The following is a 27,865-nucleotide window of genomic DNA, read 5'->3' on the forward strand; positions in this document are numbered from 1 at the left end:
GTAGATGAGAGAATTCAGTGAGAATTCCGTTGATGCAAATTCCTGCAAACACCTCATCACCTCACCAACAAGGCACCGTCACGCCCCTCAAGATTTTAAGTCCTGGACATGCCTGTCAAGTCACGTCAGTGCAAATAACCAATGCACGATGTAGTGTTACGAACATTTGTAAGACCTATTTGTAACTGATGTGTTTACTAAGTATGCAAGTGTTTGTAATCTGGCCCAGTATTGCCAACTTTGTGATACTTCATTACTTTGTTTATTTCTTCATTTAACTGTTCTGCTGCAGTACTGTAGTAAATAAGCAGCCCACAATTAGATTTGTCCTTCGTTTTGCTGATGCCTACCCACATTCCAAATACATCATACAAATCCATCCACAACTTCACAAGTTATGCTGTCCAGAAAAATAAATCTACACAAACTTAATCAAAACAAAAACACACTGTAAATGCAGAAATGTTCGCGGTGGATTTATGTTTGGGGTTTTCGCGGCAACCGTTTCACCATGTACTTAAAAATCACCGCAAACATTTTTATCCAATACTGTAGCAGTATGTGACAATAGAGTATAGTGCTGCCGTGAACCTAAAACTAGCGCGAACACTTCATTTTCGCCTTAGCGTGAAATAAAACCCACACGATCTTAGCTGCATTTACAGTACTTGTAACCTCCTTGGTAATGGTAAAAAGACAATCATGCTTGCGTCTCCCCCAGTATGCAGGGTGTAAGCGAATCCCCAGAGGGAGCTGCTTTGCTGGAGGCCGTCAGACGCGGCGACCCGGCCGCAGTGCAGGAATGTCTCCAGCAGGCGTCGCAGCAGCAGGCTATCGACGGGAAGACTGGCCGTGCGCCTCTGCACGTGGCGGCAGCCACAGGCCATGCTGACATCATCAGGCTTCTATTAGAAACTGGTATGTAGAATCACCAAGCGGATGTTGGGGGCAATGTCCTTACCTTTTCCAAGCTGCCCATTTCTGTCACAAACTGCCTCCCTGGCAAAGGGAACGATTTTGCCTCCCAACATTTGGTAAGGGATTAGGTTTTTTGTGTTGGACATGAGTGTAACACATCAATAGGAATGTAGGGTTCTTAAACACAACCTTAAAAAGATTTAAGTTGCCAACATTGTGGGAGCTGCTCAACTATGCTAATGTTACACCATGTTGTCATAATCTCAACTACTACCAGATACCCAGGGCCTGAATGGACTGTATAACGTCTTGCCACACTGCATTTGACAGTCCATCCAGACAGTGAAAATGCTATCCAGGTAAAAGAAAAAAGAAGAAAACATTGGCAGGTGAAAAAGATTTGCTGTGTGTAAAGAATTTATTAACCACTTTTTCACAGACAGTTCCATGGTCGACCCTCGTGACAGAGAAGGTGACACACCCCTGCTGACAGCAGTGTTTAAGGGCCATGAGGAGTGTGTGAAGGTTCTGCTGGACTCAGGGGCTGATCCGAACGTCTTCAACAGGAACGAAGTCACGCCACTGTGGAGAGGTATCTACAGTTTAGCTCAGTCAGAGTAACGCTGGACCATTCTGTTCCATGTTCAAAAGCACAAATGTACAGCCTGGCATAATAAGCCAGTCTAGCATAATTAGCCAGTTCACAGTTTGAAGTGTACATGCGCAGTGCGATGAATCATGATCTAATGTAAAAGATTAGATAGGCCCTGGCATGTAAATAAAGAATGGTCAGGGCCCTCTTGAACTTTGACCTTAATGCACTTGAAACTGAAAATGTGATCACTTGAAAGCTATAGAGGATAGGGAGGGTCATGAACATCTGTGAAACCTTCATGACAAGATGTGTCTGAGCTAATTATTGGTGACTGTGTATACTTTTAAGTTAATCGTACCCAGTGATTTACTGACTCGATAAATGACACAAAATCAGTTGTTTATGTTCCTTAGTACTTACTTACTAAGGCCTACCGCCCATCCTTGAGCATAGGCCAGTTCCTTCCATCCCGTGCGGTGGTCCTTAGTGTCTTTCCTTTATTCTTGTTTATTTGTTCCGGGCACTTGTGTTCTAACTAACCGGCATGCATAATCTCAGATATATGAGACTAGGCAGTAAGGAAGAAGAAGATTAATCTTTTCACAACCTTTACAGCTGTCCAAAAGGGCCACTGGAGGATCTCCCAGCTGCTGATAGACCGCGGTGCCGGGATAGGCCAGCTCTACGTGAACGGCTGGGTCATGCTGGCTCACAGGCTCCTCGCTGAGGGACATCGGGAGATGTTGTCGGCGTTCTTCCCTCACGCGGACACAGCTCAGACTGGGGACAAACACGGGCTGCTGACGGCTGCACAGTGCGGCAGGCAGCAGGAGATGGAGACTCTCTTAAGACAAGGTTTGTTAAACCTCCTTTATTGATCTTTATTGATCTTAGGTTGGTCCCTTCAGTTAACAAGGTAACTGATTTCCAAGGGAGCCCTTACGTTACATGACAAGTCATAACAAATCAGGACACAAAAGGAATAACTTAACATAAACACTGCCAGGTGTACCAACAAGTTATCATCAAACAATGATGGCACTGTGTCTGTATATCAAAATATTGCATATCACTGCAGATGTAGATGTGAACTGGCAGGCCTCAGATGGCTGCACAGCCCTGCACCTGGCAGCCCAGCACAACCAGGACTGGTGGACTGTCTGTGGTCATATAATCATGTTATTGTGTCTATTTCTTCAGGTGTAGATGTGGACTGGCAAGCATCTGACGGCTGCACAGCCCTGCACCTGGCAGCCCAGTACAACCAGGTGGACTGTCTGCAGGTGCTGCTGAAGGGTGGGGCAGACGCCAACAGGACTACAGCTGGGGGACAGCTGCCCCTGCACCTGGCAGCCGAGGCAGGCCATGACAGGTCTGGACAGATGCATGTGATTGTATAAAAATATTATCTTGCACCCAGTGCAGTGACCTAGTGGGTAGAGTGCTTGCCTTGCACACGGTAGGTCGTGAGTTCGATCCCAGCCGGTCATACCAAAGACTTTTAGAATGACACATAACTGCTTTCTCTGCTTAGCACTAAGCATTTGGGAAAGATAATGGTGGTTGAACACACGCCACTACCGGTGGACTAGCCCCTTGCCTCAATCATGGCACAAAGTTTTGTGGCCCAAGGGCTATTGAAATGGAGATGGGTGCGGCCCTATGCACCATCTGGTGCGAGAAGGACTTAACTTAAATGATCTTGTCAGTTTACAAAGAAGTGATGAACCAATGGAAGTAGAACCAGTCAGTATTGCTCAAAGTAGAAGGACTACTGAAACGTTGCCAGGTAAAGATCTCTTGGAAACGAGTGTGTGAGTACAGAACTTTTGAATACTTCATAAATTCCTGTAAGCACACAATATAGTTGAGGCCAAACGAGTTTGACCATTCAGTCAAAATCCCAAGTTTATGCATAATGTACACCAAAAATAGTTACTCAAGCAACTTGATAAAATTTTGAAACAGTCAGACGTTTCAGACAGCATCCGCTATCTTTTGTGAGTAACTAAGGAAAGATCTGGCAGAACTCGGTTTTATACCAAAACTCTGAATAGATATGTTAATGAAGTGAAGACAATTTCATCAACGTATCATGTATGATGTGTCGTACCTCTTCCAGGTGTGTTGAGCTCCTCTGTCGTGCCACCTGTAAAGATGCCGTCGACAAGTGCCCGGAGAGCCCTTTCCACTCTGCTGTGTCTGGCCGCCACGCCGGATGTATAAAGCTACTGGCCGCGGCGGGATTCGACCCAAACACGCTCCCCGTGGACGGGAAAGGGAAAAGGGGAAACTCTGCTCTGCATGGAGCTATTGTCAGGAAGGAGAGAGACTGTGTTGAAGAGTTAGTCGAGTCTGGGGCGGATCCCAACTTGGACCACCCCAGCGTTCTTTGCGAAGCCATCAAGCAAAGAGACGTGGAACTCATGAGGTTGCTCATTCAGCACGGGGCTGACGTGAATTATCGGTACACCCCCCACAAATCAGTGGTGCAGTCCACTCTCCTCTTCATACTACAGCAACCGAATCAGGTCAGTTTTATTTCTATTTGAGCAACTGCTGTACTTGAGAGCAGGCTTTCAGCTAGGCATGCGTCCATGCGTCTTTTGGACGCATGATACTAGAATAACAAGGAAATATTAAATTGGACGCCCTCTTTTTCAGATAGACGCACAGAAGACCCCCTGTTCCCCCGGTAACTTGACATACACATGTTACTGTGTTACTGCTTTTTTAGTTCTATCAGACACTGGGACAGCATGGAAACTGACATGCAAAGCTACCAGGAAATTGTTAATCCATAGAGCCCATTGGGAGACAGAGAGGGAACCAGCACTTTTTACTGCTTAAAATGGTCTGCTAAAAGTATGATAAGACTAGAACACACCTAAACCCCAGCATCATGGCACCCCCCCCCCCCATTTTTGGACCCCTTGTCTATAAATCCTAGCTAAAAGCCTGCTTGAGAGGCACGTGTGCAAGTTAAAGGGATGTATTGCAGTAGTGTCATACCAATCAAAAGATGAAAACAAAGTCAATGCGACATTGTTGTGTGATCGATGGTGCAAAGTTCTGTTTGTTTATTTGTGGGGATATTGCTGTGATGCTCGATCTCTGACCACAACAGTTGATTCCGGTATCTCTTAGCGCTCTACGCGTTCTACGGCTGGCTTATTTCTGGTAGGCGAGCAGAAATAAGGATGATTTTGCATGGCTTGCTCTTGCGTTGTTTATTACAAACAACTAACCAAGTTTCCCCCCTCACAGGTGCGAGGATTGGCTGACCCGCAGTTCTCGCGCTGGAGTCGGCAGGACATGCTGAAGCTGCTGCTGGACACGGGGCTGGAGCCGGACTGCTGCTTCAGGTGCGACTGTGACGAGTCAACGACCATCATACCCCAGCACAAGCCAGGTGGGGCATAGACATACAGATTTGATGGGTTCTTGATATTTTAGTGGATGAAGGAATGAATTGGGGCCTGCATTCCCACTTACATAGTGCGTAATCAGCCGTTATTTACGTGTAATTTGTAGCTGGATGTATCGTGATTGGTGCCTGAATTTAGTGTAAAGCGAAGTGAGCCTGTCAAATCTAACGTAATAAGTAGGCACTGCTTTGATTTATGAATTCGATGTAGAGCATTGACAAAACCCCATGCAGGCCCCCATGAAATGAACATCATACCCCAACACAAGTCAGGTGCATGCCTATAACCTTCTCTTGTAATTTTATCATGTACAGACGTTTTCGTTAACGCTGTCAGCTTTATGCTGGCTAAGGATTGTTAAAGATGTATTGAATAAAGCGATATTCAAAATCTTTCTTCTGAAAATACTTGTATTGTTAAGTTTTTACAGAATCACAACATCATAAACAGATATTCTATAAAATAGCATTAACTTGACAATGTTTGCTTGTTTAGTATTTCTTCTTCATGTAAATACATGCCTGTTGTCTAAATCAGGAGAGTCAGTGTTCTAGAGGAGAAAGAATCCGATTCCGTTACTGTCAGGTATTTCCTTTACATGGTGTAACCAGTTTTCTTACAGCTAAATTTACCATACAGATTGCTGAGTGTGTCCGCCTGTGTATAGAAATGTTCATCTGTTTCAGTCTCAACCCATACTCAACAATGCAAACTGTTATGCCAAGTATGAGTTTCTCAAAGTAACAACAACTGCAACACATCTAAATCTAATTTCACTTTACATGCTAAGTTGCTTCAATTTCTATGGACACTATAAGCATAGTTATTCAAAATCAGTTAGTGATAAAGTCAATTTGACTCGGTCAATAGATGCTTGAGCAAGTGATGGGTAAGTGGTGAATCACTTGTAATGTTATACTTAAAGTTGAACTGTTTCAGTAATGGAAAGTTTTCGGTTCTGCAAAGATGTCAATCACCAGTCTCTGGCTGACATGTACAGTGCTAATCAATGATAATAATGTAATTTTTGATTAAAATCTTACTGCTGCCATTAAAGTTGGCTTTGCTCCCACTTTAACAGCAATGGAACATTAGATGCATACAGTAATTACAACTTTCACAGCCATATAATATGACAAGATGGATACAATACATCCATTGATAGTAATTCCTACTGTTAGTAACACTACCTTGATACAGAATACAGATACTACAGTTACGTAGCAGTATACGTAGATGGGAATGTACAATATTAAGTACTGCTCTAGAAAGTTTTTAATTGCCAGTTACTTTCCTGAACTGTTCAGTGAAGTGTTCTGCCAACATGTCAGGTCAGTACACAGATTTGACTGGAGTTTGACCCTGCAAAATTATATTAGTGCGAAACAGTTGGACTTATTTTCACCAGTTAGATTCAAGGGGCATTAAGTTGCAAGCAAATTGGTTTAACATTAGAGAAGTTATTTTTCATAGAAATGTGAATGAAATGTATATTAATTTGTGAATCTCTAAGAAGGGTGTTTGATCTTCAGGATTCTATTCAAGATCTTTATTTTCATAGAAGTGCAGGTTGTCATGAGATTCTGCTGACTTCTCAGACTGAGCATCAGTACATTTGCTGTGGGGGGAGTGGGGGAGGCTCTTTGGGAGGTTTCGTTTCTTGCACCATTCGGTTTGGGGCTCTTTGTGGACATCTTTGTGCAAATGAGGATCTGAAAAAGTGGTGGGGCTCATCTTTAGTTTTTTTTTTTTCTAATCTAAAGGTCTTTTTCTCAGCAAATTACCTTTAACTGCACCTTTTGATTTGAGTTTCTTCTGTAGTGCATCATGTTAGAATTGACCAATAGGATCAATCATAGAGAATTTCTCTGAAGGAAGTGACCCTTGACCTCCATTCGTGCAACATCCGCCGCCCAGGCGGCTGGACTCGCTTTTTGCTTATGATTTTGCCATCAATTTTCACCTTTTACGCTACCATCAACAGTTTCAACCAAGCAGGCGGCCTTCTATGACTACCAAGGCGTGCGAACTTGCCTGCTAACTTGTGGGACTGCGCAAGAAAAGTATCAGCTCATCTTCCTGCAGGTGAGGCTGTGAGACAGCTGGCAGGCTATCAGGTTCTTTACGGGGTGGGGTGTGGGGGAGGCTCAACTTCAGGAGGTTTGTTTTGGAGATCAAGAGGTCCTTTTTTCAGCTGACTCCTTAGACTGGGCATCAGTACACTTGCCGTGGGGGGAGTGGGGGAGTTCCCTGTCTGATCATGACCACTAATTATTCCAGTATCTGTGGTTCTTGTGTAGGATTCAGTGTTGGCCTGAGACCTACCCTGTCTGATCATGTTGGGTGTTATTTTCATACTAGTGGTCACCATCACTGGTCATTGCAGCAGTTGTGGTGTTTGTGTTGGATTTATTGATGGCCTGATACTGGCCCATAACTTTGTACAGAGATTTCAGCTTTGAAGTTGAGGCAGTTGGCCTTGTGTCATATGACAGACTTTCAGTGTCCAAGGATTGAGTGATAGCCTGATACACTGTCTGACAATGACCACTGACTGTTGCAGTATCTGTGGTGTTTGTGTTAGACTCAGTGATGGCCTGGGGCTGAACCTGCCCCATCTGATCATGACCACTAGCCACTACAGCAGGTGTGGTGTTTGTGTTGGATTCAGTGATGGCCTGAGACTGAACCTGCCCTGTCTTATCATGACCACTGGTAGATGTTGTGTCCTCTGGTGGTGTTCCTACACCTGCATACATAGGATTTGCTTTTATGTTTTGTGATATGTTTCCAACTTTCAGAGGTTGAGTGTTAGCCTGAGACTGGCCCTGCCCTGTTTGATCATGACCACTAGCCACTAGTGTGGTGTTTGTGTTGGATTCAACGATGGCCTGAGACTGAACCTGCCCTGTCTGATGATGACCATTGGTAGAAGTTTTGTCCTCTGGTGGTGTTCCCACACCTGCATACATAGGATTTGGCTGTAAGGCAGCTAGCACTTTGCTATGTGATAGATTTCCAACTTTCAGAGATTGAGCGTTAGCCTGAGACTGACCCTGCCCAGTTTGATTGTGAAGGTTGTCAATATCTTCATACTGGTGATCATGACCATGGGTCATTACAGAACCTGCTGTGTTTGTGTTGCTACCAACAACATTGGGGTTTATTCCTAAAGGAGGATGCCTGGTCCTCCTCTTGCACCAGATTGTGAGAATGATGCTGCCAAACAGGACAATGCCAGCCACTGGACCACAGATAGAGCCAATGAGATCAGGCAAGGGGGAACTGGGAGCAGATTCATTGGAGCTGTCTGAAGTGATTGCAATGGGTGTAGTTAGTGGTGCTGTTGTTTTACCTGTAGGACGTGCTGTTGAGCCAGCACTGGTTTTGAAGTACCAGTGATAGTTATTAGCATTTTCCAATTGGTTACCAAGGGGCCGTGTGGCAGATGTGGAGCCTACAGGATGTGCTGTTGGTCTAGTGTTGTGTTCTGTGTTTCCAAATGAAGAAGATGTTGACACTGCAGATGAGGGGAATGTGCCCTGGATGTCAAAAGACTGTGTGTCAGTTGTGGAGCCTACAGGATATGCTGTTGGGCTAGTATTGCTTTCTGTGTTGCCAAATGAAGAAGATGTTGACACTGCAGATGAGGGGAATGTGGCATGAATGTCAGAGGTCAGTGTTGATACGGTGTTCTCGTTGCAGATCAGGTCTTCAGGATTGATATCTTTAAGCTTTTGTCCACGGAATATGGCAGGTTGGGCGCAAGTTATCTGTTTTTCGAATTTAGCAGACCCGCCCATTTTCATCCTGAAGGGAACCATCCCACAGTCGCACTGCCAGGGGTTATTGTAAATTCTTACTATTAAAATTGCTGACAACATGCCGTGAGCAGACTCAGGAAGGACAGATATCTGGTTTGTGTTCAGGAACAAATTTATGAGATTGGGTAGATTATTGAATGTACCTGGCCAGATAGAAGTTATCTGGTTTGAGTTCAGTCTTATCGCAAGGAGTTTAGGTACATTAGCGAATGCACCTGGCTGGATAGAACTTATCTGGTTGCCCTCCAAATACAATGTTTTGACCTTATGTAGATTAGAGAATGCACCAGTTCGGAGGTCTGTTATCTTGTTAGAAGCCAGGTACACCAGCCGCAACTCATAATGATTTGAGAACAGACCAGGCTTAATCTGAATTATCCCATTTTGTTTCAAGTTCAATATTTCAAGCTGGGGTAGGTTTGACAAAGCCCCTGGCCAAATGCTAGTTATCTGATTACTTTGCAAATCCAAGTGAACGATGGATTTTGGGAGGTTCTGTGGGAAGCTGGTGATATGATTATCACATACGTATAATCCAGCGATTTTGGGGGGGAGGTCCTCGGGGACGCTAGTGAGGCCCCGCCCTTTGCAGATGCAGCAAGGTGTTCGTTTTATAGTCCACCTCCCGGGGATGCAGGGAAAGGATATTGAACATTTGCATACGGCGTCCGGCAATTCGGGCTCCTTCAGGATGATGAGAAGGAAAATCAGCAGGTATCTCAGTCTTCTTCCCATGGTGTTCTGCCACCTAAACAGGACAAGGAGCAGAAATAGGTTGGTTTGCGGTTTAAATTGCGCGTGCATGAGGTCAACTTGTAAACAGTTGTTGTCTAGACCATGCTTTACACATGTCCAGACATGTTTTGTTTATTTATTAGGGGCCTTCAACTTTGACAATTTTTTATTACTAACAATGAATCATCATCATCATCGTCATGACTGCATGGCAATGGTTAGAACATGCATCACACTGTACAATGTACAATCTAAACTGTGAACCAGCTTATCAATAATCAATAGTTTCTGCAAATGAGGTCTTGAATTTCATGATATTCCTTTCTTTCTCAGTCACATGCTTGAGAATCATGAAAGGCAGTATATTTGTAAAATGTCCTCATTAATTATGCAAATAGATCCTGATTTGCAGAATTATCATTATATCATGGCAAGAATCAGTTAAGGTATGTTCATACTAAAGATCATGATCTACCCCTTCTCTTTCAACGTCTCAAACAAAATTGTCTCCTTAAGTTAAAAAAAGCTGCTGTTTTGACACCCCGTTCAGTAAATCTAAGGTAACAGTAAGCAATTAATACAAATAAACACCGAGCTGCTAGAAGTCTTACCATAAAATGAGAAAATAAAATAAACAGTGGGCTAAATTGATGGTGAAAAATAAAGCTGGTGTACAGAAAACACAAGTTTGATACACAGAATGTTGGCAAGTAAAGTCGAGATTGGTGTTGACTATTTGACAATTACTAGTGGTATGGTAAAATGTTAGTTTGCATCATTTTTCAGGGCGTAAAATATTCACATTTTGTGAAATTTCCTGCCAGCACCCAAGGAGGTTAAAAAGGGACTTGCAAAACACAAGACCACATGAAATCACTTTAACCATCAAAATGAAGTGAGCCAAGTTTTAGCGATTCTTAAAAAAACTGCTACCACTTGAGACATTTTGAAATTCATAGAAACATGGTGCACATATTTACTGAATTTTTATTGACTTCTTTGAATTTCGCATGGATTTCTTGCTTTTAAGGTCAGAACTTGCCTTGGTGCTTTTGGGACAGTTAAAATGCCTCACTGATACGGCTTTTAAAATAAATGCTATGAATAATCAAAGGAATCCTCCTCCCCCTTGTGAGTATGTTCATACTAATAGGCCCATGATGTACCTCTGTTACCTACGGAGAAGACTTACCTTTAAGGTTTATCCAAACTTACCTTTCAGTCTAGTCAGAATGTTTTCAGTTGGTAGCTCCTTACCAGGAAGTTACGAAGGCCTTGTTCTCTTGTTGCTGTTTTGCTGGAAGGATACGTGCCTCAGTAGCTGATCCGCAATGCAGTGTGGCAAACAGTTTTAGATTCGTCTTACGTATAGGGTGGGGTTGATTGTCTGAAGCCGGGTATTTGAATATTACAATTTGTAATGATGAATAATCATGGCTGGTTTGTTCCTCAAAATTTCACGGACTAAATGCAATTTGGCCTTGCTTTGGGGTGTGAATTGTTCTGCTATCTTCAACTGCTTCCCAGCATTGGAAAAGAAATAAACACAGCGTGTGTAGGTTGAAATCTGTATTATTGAATGCGACTAAACATTTGTTAAGAAATACACTTGTGAGACTCACTACAATACCTAATATATCATGAATATTGATTGTCTGACTCTGCCAAGAAACTGAATATGATTTTTTAATATTATTAAGATAGAGCAGGGTGTGTACTCCCTTTTGCCTTTTACATCTAATGTTGGTCATCTTGGCACCCTTTAAACTGATGCGAACAATAGATTCTTCATTTTTGTTCTTTCACATCTACTTTTACTTTGGCATTCTATGACAATAGTAAATGTTTTCTGATATTTTTCTGCAATTTATGGCATATAATTTTATTACAGTCAAACCTGCCTAGGCGACCACCTTTTCAACGCGACCACCTGGCCATGGCGACCGCTTTTTCTCGGTCCCGAAAATTTTCCCCATAGGCACAAGCATTAAGCTGCCTGCCCAAGGCGACCACCCGTCCAACGCGACCGCGACCGCCACGAATTGGGACCACACAGAGCACAATCCCTGCCCATGGCGGCCGCCTAATTTTCAAGCGTGTGGTGACATCGGATCATTTTGCTGTCGGATTTCACGGAAATGTTTTAAAGACTTTGAAGGACAAAATAAGGACAAAAATATATGGAATAGCAATATTATAGCATCGATTCCTCCATGAAGTGTTTTAATAAAACGTTCCCCCTATAAACATTGTAAAGACAAATGTTTGTGATGTTGTTGTGCATCTTATAGTTTACCGCAAACTCAGTTCGGTTTAAACTCAATTTTCAAAACGAATACGTAGCGCATGGCGTCAAAAAGTCAGATTTCCCAGAAATTACTATCTATTTCTTGTATTTTCAACAAGAATATGTCTGTGTCTTACTAAATTCCGCCGAAAAATGACTTCGCGGCGGGCAAAACATCGGGCGAGAAATGTTGTTCCTTGGTCCCGACGCCATCTTGGATTTGGCGGGGCCCGGATTTGGCGTACCGCTGACCTTTCTTAAACACGATGCTTTTGTGTATGAACATTTACAAATACTCTAGCTATTGATGAAAATTAATATTCTTATTTTCTTTTTATTGCCATGAATCTCACAAACCTTTATTGGACGTTGTGCGTTCTGCTGCACTGACTCATACCTTTCGATGCAGTCGCACAGAGCTTGGCGGTGTGGCGCGGCGCGACGAAATCACACCGTTCCGTTTTCATCTTAAGTTGTCAGATTGAAAACTTTTTGACCCTTTTATCCAGCGGTCGGCGTCCCAAAAAAGGCTGGGGCCAGCAGGTGTTTTCTAGGGATTTGTCTGAGGCCTTAAAACTTCGATGATGTGCGTGTGTGTGTGTACGCGGGAGGGCGCTGCGAGATCCGATCGAGGCAACCATTGTTTTGTAGTCAAAATTATGACGAAAATTTGTACACGATGTATACAATTATTACAACAATAACGGAAAATGTAATTTTTGTAGGATCTTTCTGTCAATGAGAATGGAATCTGGTGGGGGTCATGCTGTCTAAATTCACATAATTATCCATCCTTTTACGTACTGTATTTGAAAACCTCGACCTGGAAACATGTGAGTGGAATCCTTCTTCATGGCGACCACCTGTCCATCGCGACCGTTATTGCTCGGTCCGCCGGGTGGTCGCCTTGGGCAGGTTTGACTGTATTATATTTTCTCATTTTGCAGCTGCTTTCTGTGATTTACAGTATGGTTCAAAACTTTTGTTTGAGGTTATATGGATGGAAATTTTGTAGCGTGCAGATATCATCCATATAAACAAATCAACATGGCCTGATCAGAGACATAATTAATGCAAAAATATTCAATTTGGTCCATTGGATGTGACATTAAGGCATGGTCCAGAAGGGCTATAGAAACAGAGATGGGCACTGCTCCTATACACTGGAAGGTGTTGGAAGGATTTTAGCTACCTTTTAACTTTAATGCCTAAGTCCTGAACAGTTTAATGCTAGTCCTGCTAGTCCAGCACTCTAAAACATTGCAGAAAAGAATAAGTCAGTCAAAGCAGTTAATGTTACAGTAATTTTCCCCAGTTTTATTAATTGCTTTACGAAAAGCTGTCTTTCTCTTGAATTAACCAATTAGTAGTTTCTTTTTACTCCAAACCTGGGACAATACAGTCTCCAATACATTCTCAAAGTCTTCAAAAAAAGCTTTGAAAATAAACATAGAATAGTACACTTAGTAAGTTACTATGTATAGTTCATCTCTATTTTGAATTAATATCCACTACATGTATACTTTCCATATACATGTACTCTGTGCTTATTATTCACAAAGTTTTGCAGTTAGACCTCAAAGACATGCATGAATTTGCAATAAAGATATTTCATGATGACAAATTCATTGCATTTCACTTTCTACTACATTTGTTGTACAATATCAACTTCAGCACATCCTTTCATTTACAAACAGTTTTTTGTATCAATTTTTTCCAATGGACCTAAAACAATCCGTTAAGCTCTCATAAAGCTGAGTGGTATTCAAAATCTTTTTTTGTGAAAATACTTGACATGTATTACTTTCAGTTTTTCAGAATCCTAACATCATAAACAGATTTTCCATGAAATAGAATTGACATGCATGTACGTTTATATGGGGGTTAGCATTCTTCTTTATAAGGCTGCACCAAGTAATTTTTATGGATGACGTCCTTAGGAAAACCCTAAATCTAATGCGAGAGCGCAAAAAAAAAAAAAAAGGGCCGAAAAAAAGACATGGCTACTGTCTAAATCAGGAGGGTATACGAGTCAGTGTTCCAGAGGAGAAAGTATCGGATTCTGTTACTGTCAGGTATTTCATTTACATGGTGTAACCAGCTTTCTTCTGGTTAAATCACTGACAGGTACAGAATGCTGAGTGTGTTTGCCTGTGTGTAGAGACATCTGTTTCAGTCTCAACCAGTATTCAACAATGAAACCATTTTGCCAAATATGTCAAAGGCACAACAGCAACAACACGACATCTATATCTAATTTCGCTTTACATGTTAAGTTGCTTCAGCCTCAGCTTCAGCTTCAGCTTCTAGGGATGCATATGTTTGAAAAATTGGTTTGTGATAAATTAATGTCAATTTGACTAAATGAAGTATAGACACTTTATAAACAACTGATGATTAAGTGAGGAATCCCTTCTAATGTTAGCATTCTCCTTTATAAATTGTGTACAGACATGGCTACCGTCTAAATCAGGAGAGCCTAAGTCAGTGTTCCAGAGGAGAAAGTATTGAATGCCATTCCTGTCAGGTATTTCATTTACATTATGTAGACTGTAACAAATGGTACTCATTTCAGAGGGAATGCAATTGTGTTCTCCCTGCTTATGTACATTTGACAAAGAAATGAGTAATAAATAATGTAAACTTTTAAGTCATAAGAGCAGACTGAATAAGATGAACATTTCTTTGAGAAATAAGACTTATACATTTACATGGTGTAACCAGCTTTCTTCTGGTTAAATTACTGTACAGAATGCTGAGTGTGCCTGTCTGTGTTTGTAAGTGTTCATATGTTTCAGTCTCGACCACTATTCAGCAATGAAACCAATATGCCAAATATGTCAAAGGCACAACTGTTACAGCAACAACATTACTCATCTAGATCTAATTTCGGTTTACATGTTAAGTTGCTTCAGCTTCTAGGGAATAATTTGCATGTTTGAAAAATTGGTATGTGATGATTAAAATGAATGTCAATTTGACTAATTAAGTATAGACACTTATTAGCATTAGTAATGATTAAGTGAGGAATCTCTTCTAATGTTATGCTTTAACTGTTACAGTAATAGAATGTTTTTAGTTCTGCAAATGTGTCAATCAAATGCATGTATGAATAGAGCTTAAGCTGATCTTTACAGAACTAATCAATGATAAAAGAATTCTGACTATTTTCTATACATGTACAGTCAAACCTGTATTAGCGGTCACCTTTGCATAGCGGCCAACTGCCCATAGTGGTCACTTTTTGTCGGTCCCTTGGATTTTTCCCATTGACGTAAGCATTAAGAATTCGTCTATAGCGGTCACTGTCCAACGCGGTCGCGGCCACACGGTTTTCGGTCCCGCGGGTCTGGAAATACTGCCGATAACGGTCCCGGCGCATGGTCGCCGCAAGATTTCTTTCAAATCTCGGCAGAAAAATATTGTCATTATACTTTTTTTATAGCAGTGTTACCCATGAAAATGTTGCCTATGGTTTTATTTTGCCCCTGGTGAGGGTTTTGAATTTCCAAAACCACTAAGACACCAGAAATTTACAGACAAAGAGAGTCTTTTGCGCGCGGTACATGTTGCCGACGCTTTGTTTACTTGGGTTACTTCACTAGTAGTAGCATGGGCGAGCAGTTTGTTATAAATTATACAGACGCCTTTTATCCTCCACAAAAAGGTTTTTAAGTCATCAATTCTTTGTTTATGTGTTCTTTCCATTCAAAGAACTTTTTTGACGAAATAAGTTTACATACTGTACTATTTAAACGTAGAGTAAAATCATAACCCACACCTACATTACAGTAGACTATCCCAATGACCCTATGACCTCATGCGCCATTTTGTTTTTTCCCCGCCGTCAAGGAATCCAACCCAAACAGGCTGATCTTACCGTGGTATTCCGCAGTTTTTTGCCGATAAATAATGTCACCGCGCAATTGAAAATGACACGGTTGTCTTCGGCAACATTTTAAGTCGCATGTGCTCCGGTTTGGGGGCGGATCGATGGATTGACTTGGACTTTAATAATATGCCTGTGGAAAAATCGAGACCGACCGAAAGCAGTCATCTTGTCGGCGATCGTCGTCTTGTGGAAGTGGTCGGTAGACCAAGTTTGACTGTACACTGTACATGTATAGCATGTGAATAAATTGTTTCTCAGTGTGGCACTTATTGCTCGTGGTCAAAATCAACCGTTTCTATAGAGCGGCCACCTGTCCATAGCGGTCGATTTTGGCCAGTCCCTTGAGTGACCGCTATAGGCAGGTTTGACTGTACTTTCAAATTACCCCAATATTACAGTGCCATTCAAGTAGGCTTTGCTCAACTTTCACAGAAATGTTCCAAGTTGGATACAATACATCCATTGATAGTAATTACTCATCATCATCATCATCATCTGGTCGTGAGGGGGTCACGTCACAGATTACTACTAACAGTACTGTCACAGTGATACAGAAACTGATACTACGGTTAGCATTCATATGGGAATGTACAGAACTGTTCTAGGAAGTTTTCAATTGATGCGCCAATCTATAAAATCTAAAAGTGTTTAGTACAACCCTGAACTGTTCGGGGGGGGGGGGGGGGGTAAGTGTTCTGCAAACATGTGAGGTCAGTACACAGATTTGACTGGAGTTTGATACTACAGAATTATATTAGTACGAAACAATTGGACTTAATTTCAACGTTTAGATCCAAGGGGCATGAAGATGCAAACATTATGCAAGTTGGTGTAACAGTAGGGAAGTTATTTTTTATAGAAATGTGAATAAATCATATTTATATCTATCAATTTGTAAACCTTTAAGAAGGTTTTTTTTGCTTCAACCTATTCAAGGTCTTTATTTTCATAGACGTGCAGATTGTCATGAGCCTTTGCTGTCTCCTCAGACAGGGCATCGGTACATTTGCCCTGTGGGGGGAGTGGGGGAGGCTCTTTATGAGTTTTATGTCGATTGGCCGTTCCAAGGGCCTCGTTCTTAGCAAATTGCCCTAGAAATTTACCTTTCGATTTGGGTTTCTTCTGTGGTGCATCCACATCTTCATATAGGTGAGGCTCTGAGAAAGGTGACAGGGCATTGGGACCTCTACGAGGTGGGGGAAGTGGTGGGGGCTCATCTTTTGTTGGTTTGTTTTTGTTGGCTATCCCAAGGGCCTTGTTCTTAGCAAATCGGCTTAGAACTGTACCTTTTGGTTTGGGTCTCTTCTGTGGTGCGTCCACATCTTCATACAGGTGTGGCTGGGAGACAGCTGCACCTGTATGGCGTGGGGGGAGAAGGGGAGGCTCATCTTCAGGGGGTTTGATTTGATCAAGAGGTCCAGAGGTCTTTTTTTCAGCTGGACATGGACCTTTAGATTTTGGGTTGCTTGGTGATGATTCCACACCTGTGTACAGAACATTTGGCTGGGAAGCAGGTAACCTTGTGTTATATGATATATTTCTAACATCCAAGGATTGAGTGTCAGCCTGAGACTGGCCCTGCCCTGTCTGATCATGACCACTGGTCACTGCAGTAGCTGTGAGGTGATGACAATCACTAATCATTGCAGCAGTTTTGGTGGATTTAATGATGGCCTGATACTGGCCTGCAACTTTGTACAGAGAATTCAGATTTGAGTTCAGCCCTGTTTGATCATGACCACTAGCCCCTACAGCAGGTGTGGTGTTTGTGTTGGATTCAGTGATGGCCTGAGACTTACCCTGCCCTGTCTGATCATGAACACTTGTAGAAGTTGGGTCCTTTGGTGGTGTTCCTACACCTGCATACATAGGATTTACTTTTAAGGCAGCTAGCACTTTGTTATCTGATAGATTTCCAACTTTCAGAGAATGAGTGTTAGCCTGAGACTGACCCTGCCCAGTTTGATTGTGAAGGTTGTCAATATCCTCATACTGGTGATCATGACCACTGGTCATTACAGAACCTGATGTGTTTGTGTTGCTACGAACAACATTCGGATTTATTCCTAAAAGAGGATGCCTGGTCCTCCTCTTGTACCAGATTGTGAGAATGATGCTGCCAAACAGGACAATGCCAGTTACTGGGCCACAGATAGAGCCAGTAAGACCAGGTAGGGGGAAGCTGGGAGCAGATTCATTGGAGCTGTCTGAAGTGATTGCAATGGGTGTAGTTAGTGGTGCTGTTGTTATGCCTGTAGGATGTGCTTTTGAGCCAGCATTGGTTTTGAAGTACCAGTGATAGTTATTAGCATTTTCAAATTGGTTACCAAGGGGCTGTGTGGCAGATGTGGAGCCTACAGGATGTGCTGACACTGTAGATGAGGAGAAAGGGGCATGAATATCAAAAGGCAGTGTTGATATGGTGTTCCTGTTACAGATCAGGTCAGGATTAATATCTTTAAGCTTTTGTCCACGGAGGTTGGCAGGTTCGGCGCAAGTTATCTGGTAATCAAATGAAGGAAACCCGGTCATTTTCATTCTGAAGGGAACCATCGCACAGTTACACTGCCAGGGGTTGTTGTCAATTCGTAAACTTCTAGTAATTACTGCCAACATGCTGTGAGCAGACTCGGGAAGGACAGATATCTGGTTTGCCTGCAGCCCCAAACATTGTAGCTTTGGTATTGGTAGATTAGTGAATGGCAGGATAGAAGTTATTCGGTTTGAGCTCAGGTCCAAATATTGGAAATTGGGTAGATTATTGAATGTACCTGGCAGGATAGAAGTTATCCGGTTTGCTAGAAGTTGCAAATTTTGGAGCTTGGGTAGATTAGAGAATGCACCAGTTTGAAGATCTGTTATCTTGTTATAAGTCAGGCCCACCAGCCTCAACTCATAATGATTTGAGAACACACCTGGCTGAATGTGAGTTATCCTGTTTTCGTTCAGGTTCAATTTCTCAAGCTGGGGTAGATTTGACAATGCACCTGGCTGAATACTTGTTATCTGATTTCTTTGCAAATTCAAGTGAGTGATGGATTCTTGGAGGTTCTTGGGGAAGCTTGTGATCTGATTATATCCCAAATATAAGAGAGAGATGTTTTTTGGGAGGTTCTGGGGGATGCTAGTGAGCCCCAGCCTCCAACAATTGCAGCAAGGGGTTTCTGGTGGAGCCCGCCTAGATGTTATTTTGCAGGGAGAGGATATTGAACACCTGCATCCAGCTTCTGGCATGTCAGGCTCCTTCAGGATGATGAGAAGGAAAATCAGCAGGTGTCTCAGTCTTCCTCCCATGGTGTTCTACCACCTAAACAGGACAAGGAGCAGAAATAGGTTGGTTTGCGGTTTAAATTGCATGTGCATGAGGTCAACTTGTAAACTTGTCTAGACCATGCTTTACACATGTCCAGACGTGTTTTTTTAATTTATTAGGGCCCTTCAACTCTGACATATTACTCACAATGAATGATGAACATGATGATCATGACTGCATGGCAATGGTTAGCACCTGCATCACACTGTGCATGTGCAATTTAAGCCGTAAACCAACTTATTACTAGTCGATAAATTATGCAAATTAGATCTTCAATTGTGTAATTGATATTCAAACAATATTCTTGACTCTTTCTCAGTTTCACATTTCACATGTTTGAGAATCATGGAATGATCATGTTATCATTTCCATGTCTCATCAAGACCTACCCACATACCATTAGTACATGACATTGTATCAATACAATATAGAATCCATTCCGGCCTTCCCAAGTTATGCTGTTCATCCACACATAGACACACCCACAAATGCTACGGATAATATAACCTTTTTGGCAAAGGTAATAGTGTCATGAGGTGAAACAAAATGCTGGTGTACAAAAGTTAGATAAACAGCATGTTGGCAAAATAAAGTTGAAAATGGTGTCGAATATTTGACAATTACTATTGTGCCATAGAAGTATATTGCATCACTTTCCAGGGCATGAAATACATTTTAGTAAAATTTCCTGCCAACACCTGAGGAGTTTAAAAAGGGACTTGCAAGACACAAAACCATGATTATGATATCACTACTTAAGAATCCAAATCAAGTTTTAGTGATCCATACAAAAAGCTGCTGCCCTTCTGGACATTTGAAATTCATAAAAACATGGTGCACATTTTTACTGACTTCTTTGAATTTTGTATGAATTTTGTGCTTTTAAAAATGTCAGATTCTTGTGTGTGTGACCAAACTTGCCTTGGTGCTTTTGTGAAGGTTGAAATGCCTCTCTGATACGGCATTTACAATAAACGCTATGAATTCAAAGGAATCCTCCTCCCCCTTGTGAGTATGTATATACTAAGGACCATGATGTATTTCTGCTACCAATAGGGGAGACTTACCTTTAGTTGATCCAAACCTACCTTTCAGTCTAGTCAGAATATTTTCAGTTGGTAGCTCCTTGCAAGGAAGTTACGAAGGCCTTGTTGTTCTCTTGTTGCTGTTTTGCTGGAAGGATACGTGCGTGCCTCAGTAGCTGATCCGCAATGCAGTGTGACAAACAGTTTTAGATTAGTCTTACTTATAGGGTGGGGTTGATTGTCTGAAGCTGGGTATTTGAATATTACAATTTATAATGATAAATAATCATTGTTTGTTTGTTGCTCAAAATTTCACAGACTTGGATGGCCTTGCTTGGGGTGTGGATAATATTCTTCCATCTTCAATAATATTGCTTCCCAACATTTAAGAAGAAATATACACAAAGTGTGTTGGTTGAAATCTGCATTAAAATCAAGGGTACAACCTCAACGGGACAAATCGGGGAACCCTGGATTCGAACCAGGTATCTCTGGGTTCTGGGACCAAACACCCTGCCACTTTGCAACCGCGACGCCGGTGTGTCTGTTGGGCAACAAGATAACTCAAGAATGACTGGATGGATTGGTTTCATATTTGGTAGGGTGTGACAAAAACTGGAAATGATTTAGATTTTGGTTCCCCTAGCGGCTTCCCTAGGTACTGCAGCGGAACTTCCGGTTTTGATATCTCATGTTCTGGACATTCTATGGTTACGATTTTTGTTTGGTAGATAGCCCTTGTGCTTGAAAACAAGACTTAGTGACATAAGTGGCTAGTTCTGGAATTGCAGACTGGGGCATTTTTGTCAAATATTTCCAAAGAGGATAACTCAAGAAAGGATCATGATCTTTGGTATGTTGGTAGCTTAGACAAAGATGTACAAAATGAAATACAAATCATGCAAAATAGATGGTCATTTACATGATTAATGAGAAAATCTTGTTATTATATTATATAGCAGTTTTGTCAATGTACTGGTATATCTTTTACCGGACATGATATGGTCTTGACATTTGGGCAGCAGGCAGCTTTTGACGTCATTACAGGTTTGGGCCCCCTAACATTTTATTTTGAAACTGCCAATGCTCTTTTGTCAAAACATTCCAAAGAGGATAACCGAAGAAAGAAAAGACAGATTTCCATCATTTTAGGCATGCAGGTAGCTTAGGCAGAGATGTACTTGATAAGATACATGTTATGCAAATAAGAACTTAATTTGCATAATTTATCAGGAGACTCTATGATTCCATTGTTTTCCATAGTGGACTTCAATAAATGTAACACATGTAGTTTAAACATGCAAATGAGGAGCTTATTTGCATAATTAGTACAACCATGGCAGAACTGCTTAGTAATAGATGATTGGAATGTTATACTTGTGAGTGTACAATCATGTATGTGTAAGTTAGCCGGAGGTGAACATCACCATGCACACATCATAGAATTTACAAAAGCTGTGACATTTCATGGAGGTTTGAGGTCACCACTCTTTAAGTTACATCTTTTTCTTATATTCTGCTCTACTAGCAATAAGAAAAAGGATGTAATGATAAAATGGTAATTTAAAAAAAAAACAGTTGGAGGGAGTCTGCAACTGAGGCTACCAGCTCACTGTTATCATTAAGTTTAGCAACATATAAACATACTATTTTCTTTGGACATAGTTAAAGCATGAGACACTGAACAGTACTGCTTTGTGATAGGAATCAAGGAGACCATGTACATCAGGGCACTCCAACCCTCACTCAACAGAACACAGCACATTGTTTGTTGTTTGTTTATTTTTGCACATAAACAAACAATCAAACAGAAAATGATAATACAGGAGAAAGAAAAACATGCAGGGGGGAGCAGAAACCTATGTCGCCTCTCATGGGCGTCCCCCACGAAATTTAGTGATATGAATGGTTGAAATTATACATAATCCTAAGCTAAACAAAATCAACAAACTAAGAAAGAAGCACAAAAATGGCCATATTTGGTTTTCTCTAAATAGAAGTTGGCCTAGACCACTCCGAATCCACCATCAATCACTTGTAAACACCTATTTTGATGGTCTTTGTTTTGTTTTAAAGAAAAAGTTGGAAAACCATGATTATAGAAGTATACTGATTGTATTCAGTTTTTACCTGACAATGTTTTTACCAACAGTTTTGCATGAAACCACTGCATAGCAACCATCCAAGCCCATGGCAAGTGGAATAGATTTAAATTTGTTTTTTATATGTATACTGTTAGGTGTGCACGTCATCTAATCTTTAAATCATAAATGTTCTTATTGTTTGGGGTAGCAACTTGTAAAGGTGTGTCACATGTTTAGCCATCATGTAATTTTTTCATGCATGGTAAATCCAAGTAAATGATAAACAAGTAACATAAACAAAATAAATCTGCTCAAAGTCTAACCATAAAGCAACAATGATGACACAATTTTGAAAACAAAACCAAGAACTTAAGACATTATGGTGCTACATAAAGTTGGAGTACAGAAAATACAATTTGAATGAAGCAGAATGTTGTTTAAGTCGAAAACTGTGTTCAATCAGTGTAATTGTACGGTAGAGTGATGTTGCATCATTCCGGGGCATGAAATATATTCAGTTTGCTAAGATATCCTGCCAACAACCAAGACCATATAATATAAAAGTAAGAATCAAGTGAGGCAAATCTTAGTGATTCATAGAAATACTGTACAGTAGATATTTTGACATCCATAAAAACATGATACACAGTCATATTTACTGTCTTCTTTTAATTTTCATACACCGTTTGCAGGAATTTCTTGCTTTCAAAAAGATAAGATTCTTATGTGGGACCAAACGAGCCTTCAAGTTGATAATCAACAGACTACCTGTGCTTTTGGGAAGATTGAAAAGTTCCTCTGATGCCTTGTTTACAATTGATGTTCAAGGCTATGAAGGAATCCTCCCCCTTGTGGGGCACATATTTACATGACATATTGACATGTCCATGATGTATCTCTGCTACCTATGGAGGAAAATTACCTTAAAGGTTGATCCAAACTTACCTTTCAGTGTACTAGTAGTCAGAATATTTTCAGATGGTAGCTCCTTGCCAGGAAGTTGTGAAGGCCGTTTTGTTGTCTTGTTGCTGTTCTGCTGGAAGGATACGTGCCTCAATAGCTGATCCGCAATGCAGTGTGGCAAACAGTTTTAGATTAGTCATACTTATAGGGTGGGGTTGATTGTCTGGAGCTGGGTATTTGAATATTGCAATTTAAAATGATAAATAATCATTGATTGTTTGTTGCTCAACATTTCACAGATTTGCATAGTATTATTTGAGCAGTGAATTGTTCTGCTATCTTCAGCTGCTTCCCAACATTTGAAAAGAAATAAACACAAAGTGTGCAGGTTGAAATCTGCATCGCAATCTGAACATCATTGGATGCGACTAAACGTTGGTTGAAAAATACACTTATAACCAAGGAGGTTAAATATTTAACCTCCGTGTCATAACTATATGCTTGATATACTGATTGTCTGAATGTAGCACTTTGAATATTAACATTGAGCAGGTTGTTTACTCCCTGTTGTCTTTTACACCTTGTGCTACTCTGACCTTACTGCTCAGATTAGCAGAAAAAAGTAAGATAACTTTTTCAGTATGATCATTGTGAAAATGTGGATGGGATGATAAGGCATGGTTATACTGATGATGCCTTCACTTTGTTGAGATGCAGGTTCTTCTGTGAGCACGCGTGAGTATTTAGAGTGAAGATTGCCCCAGTAGCATCTCTTAAAAGCAACCAAAGCAATATTAGGGCCCAAAAAAAGGAAATAACAAAAATGCTGAAATCTTTATGGTAGTGACATTTACTAACACTGTTTAGCACATTTGCGTAATAACTTCGTACTTTTGATCATTTTAAAACCGCACAAAAACGTGCCGCACGATGATCTCCTTAGTTTTGCAAGCCTACGAAAACCCTGGCGACGATTTTCAGTTAATTCTCACATCATAAGATGTGGTATTTTTGCATAATGGACTTTGCTATACATCGTGATAGTGCTCTTTGAACTAATGATCTATAGAAATGACTGAAAAAATTGACTTTCAAAATTCAATTATCAGGCCCTAATATTGCTTGGGTTTCCTTGGGTGACGTAAAACTGAATCATTTTCACTTTCTTGTGATGTACTTCTGCGAGCATGCTCCAGTGCTCCGCGTGAAGATCGCGCCGGTGGTTCGTCTCCTGCTGGAGTACTGCAGGGAGGTGCCCCTCTGCACACGCCTTTTCTGTGACCTAAGACCTTGATTTCTTAATTTCTCGAACTGCAGGTAAGAGGCGGATGTACTTCTGCGAGCATGCACGAGTGCTCCGCGTGAAGATCGTGCCGGTGGTTCGTCTCCTGCTGGAGTACTGCAGGGAGGTGACCCTCTGTACGCCCCTGACCCTGGTGCTGTGACCTAAGGAAGACTTAATCATGCTCTTAATTCACTTTCACTTTCTTGAACTGCAGGTAAGAGGGGGATGTACTTCTGCGAGCATGCGCGAGTGTTACGCGTGAAGATAGCACCAGTGGTTCGTCTCCTGCTGGAGTACTGCAGGGAGGTGACCCAATACTTCAACAATACTTCTGTGACCTAAGAAAGACTTGATTTCTTAATTTCTTGAACTGCAGGTAAGAGGCTGATGTACTTCTGCGAGCATGCGCGCGTGCTCCGCGTGAAGATCGCGCCGGTGGTGCGTCTCCTGCTGGAGTACTGTAGGGAGGTGACCCTCTGCACGCGCCTGACCCTGGTACTGGAGGACATGTGTGAGTGGGACAGGATCATCACCATGATAGGTGACTGCAACTTTTTGTTACCTATTGCCAAGAACAGCGTTTGTGTATGTGTGTGTGTCAACATGATAACTCGAGAATGCGCTCCCGCTGGTAATGGCTGACCTACAAAAAAATATTCTCATATACGTTATCCTCAAACAAAATTTAAAAAAAACAAACAGCCAACACACTTATTGAGAAAAGTACAATTTAGGGGGGATAGGGGGGAAATGTTGTGCTTACAGGCTATAGCAAAGCTGAAGTGCAGTTCTGGCAAACAAAAAAGCATCATGCTTTGTCCTGTTGGCCGCCTCACCTTTTCTTAGACCCTGTTCATACTAAGCCTTGCAAACCAGTTCTGGGCAAAATTACCTGTCAAGTGAGTCTTCACATCAGGGGTATAATTTGCCAAAACCACATTGAAACTACCTCCAGGAGGTGGTTTCATGTGGATCAGGGGGGTTTCAATGTGACTTTCAATGTGACTTGGAGCGTTCAAACTTGGCCACATTAATCCTGCTTACTACAGTAGGTGATTTTGGCCCTGAATCCGATATGCCAGGCTTAGTATGAACGATGAATGGACTCAGAGTCATAATGTTTGTGCCTCACCAGGGAGTAAGTCAGACATCAGGGACGATGCGGTCGCTGCCCCATCTCTGTTGACTGCACCATGCTTTGTCCTATTCCACCTTTTCTTAACCTTCTCCCTGCTGCCTAACTCTGTAACCAATAGGGAATTGGGTGCCAAACGGCTACTTCAGTGTGCTGCAGGTTAATGTTTGTGCCTCTCCAGGGAGTAAGTCAGACACCAGGGAGGATGCGGTCGCTGCCTCATCTCTGTTGACTGCACTATGCTTCGTCCTGTTGGCCGCCTAACCTTCTCCCTGCTGCCTAACTCTGTAACCAATAGGGAATCTGGTGCCAAACGGCTACTTCGGTGTGCTAAAGGTTAATGTTTGTGCCTCTCCAGGGAGTAAGTCAGACACCAGGGAGGATGCGGTCGCTGCCTCATCTCTGTTGACTGCACTATGCTTCGTCCTGTTGGCCGCCTAACCTTCTCCCTGCTGCCTAACTCTGTAACCAATAGGGAATCTGGTGCCAAACGGCTACTTCGGTGTGCTAAAGGTTAATGTTTGTGCCTCCCCAGGGAGGATGCGGTCGCTGCCGCATCTCTGCCGACTATCCGTGAGGAGAGCGGCGGGGTCGAGGCGGCTGGCGCAGGAGAACTGGGCCGACAGCCTGCCGGTGCCGCAGAAGGTCCAGGACTTCATCCAGTTCAGGAACAGGATACGGGGGATCGGCCTCAGCAGGGCGGAGCAGCCCATGTAGTGCAGTGTTCTGCCTAAACGTTTCAAGAATACAGTCAAACCTGTACAAGTGATCACATCTACATGAGGTTCTGCATGGAGATATGGGGGGTCCGGACATATAGAATACAACACGGGGTATTCCGTATCACCCGAGGTACCAGCCCGACCGCGGGAGGGCTGGGACCGAGGGTGATGCGGAATACAACGTGTTGTACTTTATTTATGTCATACCTTGGTCATACGCATCCGAGAAAACACACATTTCGATGCGGAATGCGCCAGAAGTTGAGGGAGTTTTGTGTCCTCGAACAAGAAACTGTAGCAACATTGATTCCAATCTCCGAATCCGGTATTCAAATTTCCGATGGCCGCGCAACCGGCGCGCTCGAAATTCATTCAAAATATTCTATGGAAGACTGTGTGATAACACTCCCAAACCCTATGTGATCCAGATAGTTATCACACGGTCCGGAACACCCGTATCAGGCCCAGGCATGACATAAAAGGCTTTACGCTGAATTCAGAAGAACCCCCTACATATTTTGCTAAAATCAAGGCAATTACGTAAAATTTGGTCGTCTCGCTACGAATTACGTGACTAAGACGGCTTTCCCTGCGAATTACGGGAAAGAGAAATAGGCTTCCTACGCCCAAGGAGGTTAAACTCCTTGCTACGCCTTAGGCCCATGCAGGCCCTCCTACATAAGGACCACCAGGCCAATGTGACCACTTTTTGGCGGTCCCTTAGATAATGTTTCCCATTGACACATTGTCAAGTACTAAGAATCCTGTCTACAGTGACCACCTGTCCACATAGACCAGATTTTATTGGTCCTATGTGGTCGCCTTGAACAGTTTTGACTGTACTTTTGGCTTGGCTGTAATATTTGAAAGCACACTTTGCTCAAGACATTTCGAGATATCTTATACATAGGCAGTTATGCATGTTTTATCATGTTTCTAGCCAAAGAGAGCAATGTTTTTAGTCTGAGTACTTGGTTCTAAGATTTAAAAAATGCTATATTGGAATATGAACAGACTATGAGGCAAAGTCTGTACAGCACACTTTTTCAGGGAGTAAACAGAGTCAGAGGCAAGTTTTCATCCCTGCAGTCTGTTTTTATGAATCAAATGTATTCTCCCTAAAAGTTTACATAAAAATGTAGGAGAAACGACATTATATTCGCATGGCCTCATTGCCAAAGATACAATATTACATACAGTACTTTAATGTGTAATTCATATTTAATGTTGTCCTCTTGCTAAAATTTTACATGAAAATGCATGAGAACCAAGGGTTATATTGGCGAGGCCTCATTGCCAAAGATAAAGCTTTGCATGCGGTACTTCAATTGTGTAATTCGTATTTCATGTTGTAATTTGTTGAGATGCTTCTGCAGATCTATGCATTTTTTTTCTTATTAGGAAACCATTATAGTAATACATGAGTATTTTATTGTAGGCGATGTGATTTCTCAAGTATTTATTGGTTTATTTATCAAGTGCAAAAGCCACAATATTCTATTGATGAGAACAAAAGAGGTGCATGTTATGTAATGTATTCATACATATTGTATCAGTTTGATATGTTTTTTTGCTGTGTATGTATGTATGTATGCATGCTTGTTTTATCTTGTGGAAGACTATATATATATATATATATATATATATATATATATATATATATATATATATATATATATATATATATATATATATATATATATATATATATATATATAT

The 27,865-nt window shown here is 41.6% G+C and overlaps 1 protein-coding gene across 1 annotated transcript; it reads left to right on the plus strand.

Annotated features, from left to right (window-relative positions):
• The first annotated feature begins 1,362 nt into the window (after window positions 1-1,362).
• Window positions 1,363-27,772, plus strand: LOC136433947 (ankyrin repeat and SOCS box protein 15-like). The gene is made up of 7 exons (XM_066426555.1): window positions 1,363-1,510; window positions 2,129-2,368; window positions 2,714-2,885; window positions 3,636-4,044; window positions 4,781-4,925; window positions 24,666-24,830; window positions 25,960-27,772. The coding sequence occupies exons 1-7, from the start codon at window positions 1,366-1,368 to the stop codon at window positions 26,139-26,141; spliced, it is 1,458 nt and encodes a 485-aa protein (XP_066282652.1). The 5' UTR covers window positions 1,363-1,365; the 3' UTR covers window positions 26,142-27,772.
• Window positions 27,773-27,865: the final 93 nt, after the last annotated feature.

This window comes from Branchiostoma lanceolatum, chromosome 4 (assembly GCF_035083965.1).
Source record: "Branchiostoma lanceolatum isolate klBraLanc5 chromosome 4, klBraLanc5.hap2, whole genome shotgun sequence".
NCBI classification, from domain to species: Eukaryota; Metazoa; Chordata; class Leptocardii; order Amphioxiformes; family Branchiostomatidae; genus Branchiostoma; species Branchiostoma lanceolatum.